The sequence below is a fragment of the Nanorana parkeri genome, unplaced genomic scaffold, assembly GCF_000935625.1.
Source record: "Nanorana parkeri isolate BGI_ZX_2015 unplaced genomic scaffold, ASM93562v1 scaffold167, whole genome shotgun sequence".
Classification (NCBI taxonomy): Eukaryota; Metazoa; Chordata; class Amphibia; order Anura; family Dicroglossidae; genus Nanorana; species Nanorana parkeri.
In genome coordinates, this window is record NW_017306435.1 from 436,791 (window position 1) to 446,239 (window position 9,449).

Sequence of the window (9,449 nt, forward strand, 5' to 3'; positions counted from 1 at the left end):
ACCCTTCTTCACGTCACCCAAAACTAGAACAATATTCTGGTTGTAGTTCCATTTTAATATAGCTACTAGTACCATGAATTACAACTGTGGGGACGGTGATCATTATATCTTGAATGTTTGGCCTGGCTGCTTATAAAGCTCTGCAGCCATTCTGTGTCATTTGTGAGTAGCCACACCAATTATATTATATTCAGTAGCAGTTGTATGATGTGTATGTCACGGCAGACCATTCTTGAAGGTTCCCATATACATCTGAATTATCCCAAGCACCTTGTTTAAGTGCTTTTATCGGAACCAAGATAAACTGAACATTAGTGCAAGCTCCATATATCCAGGTTGTCATATGCTGTATGGTCTTCTTCATGGCCATATCTGACCAATGAAGCCTTTTCTTAATGGCTATGCTTGGCTTTTCCAGTTTTACCATTTGCCATGTAATTTTATATATATTGCTCATTGAAATGCTAATGTCTTATAATTGTCTTTTCCTTCTAGTTTTGCTGTCTAATGATCTCTTGGCCTTAGAAGAGGATGAGAATGAGTACACAGTGGAAGCAGATGAGAACCTTGTATACAAACTCTTCAGCCTGGATGACATTCTCCTGCTGCTTCAGGGCTCTGTTCATACTGTCCTTACAGGAAGGAAACGAAGTTCACTTAAAGTAACCAAAAAGGTGGGTTGTCTCTATTTATCAGTCTGTTCTACCAGCTGTATCTTTTCAAAGCTATATAGTCTAGAAAACGATAACAAAAATGCAAAGCTAATGTGCAACACATCGTTCCACCTTTTAACAGTGATGAAACAGAGGAAAGGTAGACCACTGAGCAGTTGTGTAAATTTTCATTCCATTAAAGGATATTTAAACCCTCCTGTTTTTTTTGCATATAGCTACTGCTAGCAAGCAGTAGCTATATGCAAAAAGTTGAAAAAAAAAAAAAAAAAACCCCCGCTCCACCAGCACTTTAAACTTACCCTGTGTTCCGTGCACGGCCCCGTCCGAAAATGAGAAATTTCTCGAACGGCCGCTAAGGATCTTGGGGCGCGCGCATGCGCAGTTCTCATTTTCGGTAGGGACGCGATGAGGGACGCAAGGTAAGTCTATGGACGCGTGCACCCGCATGCAGACACCGCGGGATTGGAGGGACAGAGCAGTAAGAGCTGGATCGAAGAAGCCGCCGCACCGCTGGAGAGAAGGCTGAAAACATCAGGAAAGAAGAGGAAGATCGGAAAAAGAGACATAATTTAAGGTAAGTGCTAACATTAACATTGGGGGGAGGGAAAAAATGTTTTGCCTTTTAATGTCACTTTAATGTGTACATGTTCATTTCATAAACATCTACAATGGTATGGCCTAGACATGCGTGTGAAAGCTGAACTCTGGGATAAGCAAATATTGCCTAAATACTAGAGACATGTGTATTCTTGAATCTTGGTCCCCTTTGTTTATTTCTTCCTGATTTGTGCAGTAATCCAGTGTGAAACGTTGCCTTTGTGCAGGAGTTTCCTGTAATAAAGACCAGTCACTGCTGCTCTCTCTTCTTGTGCAGGGGGACTGGTCCTGTATCCACCCCCTTGTAGTTTTCTGCAGACACCCTGCAGTGGGTGGAGCCTACTGGGTCACAGCCCTGCTCTCTACAGGCTATGTGCAGCACACTGATGATGTCCCTACTACTTTTACAAGGTAATCTCTGTGTTTGCAAAGGCATTTGGTGTGCACAGATAGGGATCAGATAGCTTATTATACTGAAATTCAGTTAATTCTCAGTAGTACAAATTAAAGGTTCCCACTTAATTCTGCACTATAAGTACAGTGTTGCTTCTAGCAATGATAGCGCTATTCAGATTTATTTTCACAGCTTGGTTTGTCACTTATCGTTGACAGAAAAGGTATAACGATGACTGATTCTTCACTCTACTCTCTCGCTTTTTGTGTTTAGTAAAAGGTAAGGTCACTGGTGCCAAAGTGTGTTGAAAGGTTTGGCAATGTTGATTAAGGAGATTATGCTAAGGTCACCAGCAAAACATGTTTGTCACTTTCTGTGCTGCTTCTTTTATCCCTGATTTTATTCCTTAATATGATGACTTGTTTGGTGATTAAGGATTTTTCTTTTCTTTCTTAGCAAACTCCTGTTTTTGTGCTCACTAAAATGGATTACCAGTATTGTTATGGGGTGGAGTCACTAACAGAGAGCGAGAGCTGCCGACTGTGGACTGAGAGCCTAGTACACTCTAACTGTACACTTTATGTGGGTGAGTCAACTATTCACAATAATTGTACATGGTTTTAGAATTCTTGCCTGTAATGCTGGGTAACTGCTGGTGACAAGATATCGTTCCTTAACTTAGACTAAATAATAATTGGACTTATTAACCACTTGCTGTCTGGAGCAATTTCTTAATATTTGCACTCGCATGATACCATGTGAATTTTTGGCTAGAAAACAGTTTTAGACCCCCAAACAATGATAGATTTTCTGAAAGCAGAGGCCCTGTAGAATAAAAAAAATGCTAGTTGCAATTTTTTATGTTGCACGGTATTTGCACAAATGTTTTTCAAACCAGTACTTTTTGGATAAAATGCACAAAAATAAAATTTAGTGTACAGAAACCAATACCCATTTTTGGTAAAATATAAAAGTCGGGCTCACGCTGGTTAAAGAGATACCAAATATGTCAAGCTTTAGAATTGGGTTCGCCCGTGAAACCGCGAAAAACTACAATACCAATAATTTCTCTTAGGCGACGCTTTAAAAGCTTTTACTGCTCATCAGGTTAGATTAACAGTGATTGCCCCAGAATTATTGCTGTCGCTCCGATATGTAACGTGTGGCGCAGGTTTTGTTTTTGCAGGTTGGCACACCCGACATGTTTGCGTTGTATGTGTGGGGGGGCAGGGGACTTAAATATATATATGTTTAATTTTTTTTTTTTTTTTTGCTTTTTCTTTAAACACAACTTTATTGCTATCACATAGGGGGATAACAAGCCCCCTATGTAATAGCAAATATAATGTGACAGGTCCTCTTTATGGAGATATCAGGGGTCTTAGGGACCCCAAAGAAGCTGATGAAGCAGAGATCACAGTTTTGAACAGGTTTGGGTGAATTTAGGTTGAACTGAGTTTGCACCAGGCTCACTACTATGTATAACTTTCAAAGAAAAGGTGTGAGAACCAGGTTTATTTTTTTTTTAGTGCTGAGTAGGTGTATTGGGTTTTGAGCTGAGGAATTTTATATTTGGTGTATTACCCCATAATCATAAATTGATCTGTGCAGCTGCTGTTTTTTAACGTGAAAAGCACCTTGGAGGTCTTTAACTAGTTTCTGCTAATCTAAACTTCTAGTTTACTGCTGTATCTTTAGGGAGGAAAACACTGCCTCCAACATATGCCTCCTCTCAGTGTATTTATTGCTATATATACGTTCTAGGCTGGAAGCTCAGATAGTATGAGGCTGGGAACCTTGCAGCACATACTGTGTCTTTATAAATATTTGCTGTTTTTATTCTAAATGTTTAGGACAGTTTGTAATAAGGTTTTCTGTCCTAACTAGTTGGAATGAGTACTGAAAATCTTTGTATTGTTCTTGAATGATGGCTGTGACTGCATACAGTGGTTTGGGAGAAGACAACAACATTGAAGTGCACAGCAACACCAATGTATGACTGACCCTTTCTCTGAATATGAGTGAGAGTTTAACCATTTGAACCCATTCTCTATGGCTGTGGGAAGTACTGGTGGTTTCAGCACTTGTAATCCTGCTAGAACGCAGTGCAACACAGTGCTTATACATTGTGTGTAAAGAAGTGTTATAATTTAATCTATGACTATAGCAGCCATCTTTTAACTAAGACGGAACTAATCCATGCTCTGCCATGCCTTCCTCTTTAGCAATAGATCACAGATAGCCATAGTTCACTATCATCAGTGGTCTGATGCTGCGGAGGTGCATAGGCATCTGGACCATGTCTTCCTTGGCCTGATTCAGACTGTTCACAAGAAAAGTGAAACAAATGTAATAATTTAAAAACAAAATCCCAAATTGATTGGATACTCTGGATGACATCAAACGCATAAGCATGGGCAACATCAGGCAACGTTTTAGCAATTGCAGATCTGTGCAAACTTAACTTTATTTTCTGATAATGTTGTGCTAACAATGTGCACAAACAGATTCTTTTTTCATCTGGGAGTGGCATGAGTTATGTTAAACTGACAATAAACTCAGGAGTTAAACTTAAAATGTATTCAAGTACCTTAAAGGAGAACTATGGGGTTAAGGCTTTTCCCCATAGTTTTCCTTAGGGTAACGGGAGGACACAAACTAGCGTCCTCCTGTCACCCTATGCTCAGTATACTGTGAGCTGTAGCTTGCGGTATACTGAGACGCCGCAGTATACTGCGAGCAGCTGCTCGCTGTATGCTAAGACGCCGCAGCTGAAGCGGATCCGGACAATTATGTCTGGATCCGCCAAGCTGCGTGACTGACAGCTACTTTTACTATTAACAAAAATGTAGCTTACTTGTGTACTCAGCTGTAGATCCTCAAATCATCTCTGAATTGGTGCTGACACTGTCCTTCCTTCTGGAGGGTGGCTACTTTTGTTCCCTATGTTCCCTGTGTGTGTTGTAAAGTAGTCACCGCCCCAAGCTCACTCCTGCGATGGACTACAATCTCAATACAAATTATTAAACTAGATGTGAAATTGTAGTCCATCACAGGAGTGAGCTTGGAGCGGTGGCTACTTTACAACACACACAGGGACCATGGGGAACAAAAGTAGTCACCATCCAGAAGGAAGGACAGTGTCAGCACCAATTCAGAGATGATTTGAGGATCTACAGCTGAGTGATACACAAGTAAGACACGTTTTCTTTAAGGTACTTGAATATATTTTTAAGATTTAATCTCCTGATTTTAGGGTCACTGTAAAGTTGCACTGGAAAAAAATGACAGGAAAGTGTGTTTTTTATTTTCTAATTTTGTCTAATTGCTGATTAAAACTATGGAAATACAAATATATGTATTCAAATCTGTTTTAAAATTAAAACCATATCTGTCCCCCCCCCAAAAAAAAATTTGGATGTGTTAGAGTAGGAAAGCTTGCAGGATTTGGTAACATAATCAAGACATCTTCAATACAAAACTAAAAAAGCCCTAAAACTTTAGGGGGAGAAAGGGGGGGGGGGCAAAGCTTTTTGGTATTTATTTAGTGAAATATGACTTCACAGGAAAATGCGGAGGCGTAAATGGTGGTTATCTTTAACCTAATGCAGCAATACTTTTCCATCTGCGGGTTCTAAGATTCCTACCTCAACAACTATTAGGTAGCCAGTTGCATTTTACTGAGCAGATCTTTTGACAAATGTCCATGACAAGAGTTGGCCATTCTTCAAATAATCCTTAACTGCATGTTGTGACGTGAAATTCTGAGCAGAGATGTTCTATGTACCACATTAATAATGTTCTAGGCAAGTCTTACATGGTGTTCCAACAGCTGTACCAAATCACATTAAAAGTGTGACAGTTTCCATAAATGTCTGATTGTATGGGCCAGAATAATTAAGCACTTTGTGCTACTGTTCTAAAGTTTACACTATTATCAGAGTGGTGTAAATACTGTAGTGAGGAGGGGTGACGGAGACGATCAGCACTGCAGCAAGGGAAGGAGAGGGGGGATGTGCATGGACTGCCATTGAGGTGCAGTAATGCAGGAGAGGGGAAGGAGAAAATGGAAACAGGTCCCAGTGGATCGAACCTGGCCCACTACCATCCAACAGATGATTGAATTGGTGTGCACAGGAGAAGACAAATTAAAATATTAAAATGGAATTCAGGAGTCAGTCTGCCCAATGCAGACACCTGCAGGATTATATTAAGGAGCCAGCTCCATTGACGCAAACAGAGAAAACCTCAAAGATTGAGCGCCAGCTGTAATTTTTAAGAGGCTTTGGCTACCTGGCTCCTGGGATTTGTCCAGCCCTGGACGTACATCACCTATACTAACTTTTCGCAGGAAGTACTAATTAAGCAGGCATGTAGAAATGAATGCAAGTTTTGGTGTGCATCAGTCTGTTCGCCCGCCATGCGTTTATTTCCTTTTTCCTTTCTAGAAATAAAAAACAATTATCCGCAAGTGGGGAGCTTTGTTAACTAATGCTTCAGATTTTTGTTGCTCCAAAACATATACAACTATTAAATATGGCAGTCCAATCTTCCTTGCAATCTCCAGCCTATTTTGACATTACTGATAACAATCTCAGATGTGAAAGCAATCATCCCGAAGCTTGTAGGTCACATGACTTTTCTGGTCCCCAGTGCCATTATCAAAACGCACATGTAGCACAGACTATCAGCAGCTGCAGTAGCTGGGAATTAAAGCATGGTCAAACGGTAGGATGTCATGTGCCGGGTCAGAAGGTGCATACACGGGGGGAAAATATCTGCACCTGATTTATTCGGAGCAGCAGTAGTGTTAAAGGGACACTAAACTCAGAAGTTAAATCTTAAAAATACATTCAAGTACCTTAACTATTAACACAAATGTATCTTATTTGTGTATCACTCGGCTGTAGATCCTCAAATCATCTCTGAATTCATTCTGACACTGTCCTTCCTTCTGGAGGGTGGCTACTTTTGTTCCCCATGGTAGGAAGGAAGGACAGTGTCAGCACCAATTCAGGGATGATTTGAGGATCTACAGCTGAGTGATAGACAAATAAGATACATTTCTGTAGACCCACGGTGTAGCCGGGACAGATCCCGATAATAGTGTCGTGATCCACCGCACTGATTGACAGCTGGCTCTGCATCTCTCTAGAACCAAAGTCAGCTGTGCCCGCCTCGTCCCCTGTCTGTCCCTCCAGTCAGCTCTGGAGGATCGGAGAGCTATGTCCCTGCGAGGAGCGGTGGCTGACAGTCACCGCTCTCACTGAGCGATCGGCGGAATGTGATAACTCAGTTCCCGATCAATAGAACCGACCTGTGACAGCTTCAGTGTCAATACAGACACAGATTTAGCCGTTGTGATATAGAACGTCTTCATTTATCTTACAATTAAAACAAAGTTTCATAAACAAAGAAGAATATGACTTTTTCACGAACAGACGTGCAACTTTACTTTAAAAGAATAAAAAGAAAATGTATTGACTTTAACGCCATTGCACATACTACCTGAATATAAAACTTTAACAGTTCTCTGTCAACCATGAAAGCAAGTATAAAGTAAGTTACTCAACACCACAAAAACGTTCTGCAGCAAGTACAGTATAATAAAATCCATACTCATAAGTTATGCTTATATCTAGAGGACAAATCAACTGACTATGCTAATTCTCAAATACCTTCAAAGAAAAAGGTCACAGGCTACAATGCCATTAGTGTGTGAAAGTATAACAAACATTACTCTTATCAACTCCTCTCTTTTTCTCAGTATTGACAAAAGAGGTAAATACCCCACTCAGAACAGAGACTAAGAACAGTTGTTGCTGCTATTTACTGTTCCCATAGCAACATTATGCATCTCACTGTAGGTTTACTGGTCTCTTCTTAGTTTTGACACTTCACATGGTTTACAAAGGGTTTTGTACTCGTCAGCATCAAATGTAAAATGCATCCATACATCTTCCCTTCTTCCTGCCGACATGATGTCTCCTGTACAGTTTGTGGCTGTGCAGCAAGTGCTGTTAGCTGGTGTAGATCAGTATAACGACTTGTGCATGGAGCCCAGGAGGAGCTCAGGGAACCAAAAGTTATCATACAATCGTCAGTCCAATTTTCATTTCGTTTTCATTCGTGAAGAAAAATCCGCCGAAATGTTCTCATCGTTTTCATTTTGTTTTCGTCACGGAAAAACAGCCAAATGACGAAAAATAAAAGGAAAATATTTTGTCAACGAAATTAACACTGGTAGATGGTTATAGGTTAGTGTACTGAGAGCACTTGTTTCTTTTATCCTTTAGCCTCCGTTCACACCTAGGCAACAGCGTTTATGTACATATTTTCACACATTTTTTTTCTAGCCTTTTTGCTTGCATCTACAAGTGTTTTGAGGCGTTTTCAGCTGGTAGATTGTGCTTGTGCAACAAAACGCTCAAAAACCGCTTGTGCCTCGTGTTTGCAGTCACTTCCATTGACGTCTATGGGGCCACAAGTGCAGAAATCTGCAGAAAAGTAGTAGTGAAAAGTCCCTGTTCACACCGAGGCGTTTTGATGCCCCAAGCTAAGCGCGACAAAACTCTCTACACAAGAAATACATTCATTTTAACGGCCCCTGTTTACACCTGAGAGTTTTGTCGCAAGCTATCAAACACCGAAACGCTAGAAGAAGCTTTTTTTTTGGCAAATTACAAAGCATTTGGAGGCACAGACCTCAATGGAAACTCGCAACGTAAGCAGTTTGTATATTTCTGTGTGTGGTTTTGCGCATGTACGTTCATGCACTGCAATGCATTTCTATCTGCTTCATGTATGCTCATCTAACGTGCACAGAAATGTGCAAAACACGCTAAACAAAACTTGCACAAAAATGCTGATGCCTAGGTGTGAACGGAGCCCTATACTTTTTCCAGCGAGACGCCTTTTGGCACAGGTGACGGAACACTCGGGTGAACAGGGGCTCAATGGGATTCCTTGTGTTCAGTGTTTTGTAGCTCCGAGCTTTGAGCAAGAAAAGACTTAGGTGTGAACGAGGACTTGGGGCACATTTGACCTGTCAGGCTTAGTGATAAGGAGATTTGTGAAGACATATGCTATGTAATACTGCACATAGACAAATATGAATGTTGGAACAGTCAGTGATTCAGTGTATCACTCCCTCATCCTGTATGACTACTGCATTTCCTCCTTTGGAAGGAAGTATGTGTTTTGTTTTGCAGTTGCCATAGAAACGGCCCTCCTTGTGGCTCCGTCACACATTCGTGAGTTTTGTAATTTTCAGTATGTGGTGTTTCAAAGATAATCTAGCTGAGATGGAGATCATCTTAAAATGTTATTTCTAGGATGTGCCAACACTTTGTGTAAAGCTCTTCTGTACAGAAGAATGCACAAACCATTCCACCTTGAGAGAAAAAGGTGGAATAGTGCCTTATGCTTGCTTAGGAGAACAGAAAGTAGTGAAACGTACCCACAGAGGCATGTCCTCGAGCAGGGGCGTCCCGAGGCCAGGTGTCACCCGGAGCGGGTATCGGGTGACACCCCGCTGTGATGTCATTGCGCATGACGTCAACACGCATGCCTGTCCATCTTGGTGATGGACGCCGGCAGAGAGAGGAGGGTACGTTCACACGGTGGGATAAAGTATGCCGCCGGGTCCCCTCCTCTCTTGTGCAACTGTCGGGCTCTCAGTCTATGACAGAGTGCCTGACTTTTCAGAGGGGGTGACACCAAAATGACTGTCAGTCATTTTGGTGTCACCCCTCCAACGATGTCACCCAGGTGCGGGCCGTACA

General features: G+C 41.3%; 1 protein-coding gene across 1 annotated transcript in view; it reads left to right on the forward strand.

Annotated features, from left to right (window-relative positions):
• ICE2 (interactor of little elongation complex ELL subunit 2) overlaps window positions 1-9,449 on the forward strand; it is a 58,782-nt gene that overhangs the window by 28,576 nt on the left and 20,757 nt on the right. The window contains exons 11-12 of the mRNA XM_018554633.1: window positions 496-674; window positions 2,122-2,251. Coding sequence (XP_018410135.1) covers window positions 496-674; window positions 2,122-2,251 — 309 coding nt within the window. The remainder of the gene's footprint in view (window positions 1-495; window positions 675-2,121; window positions 2,252-9,449) is intronic.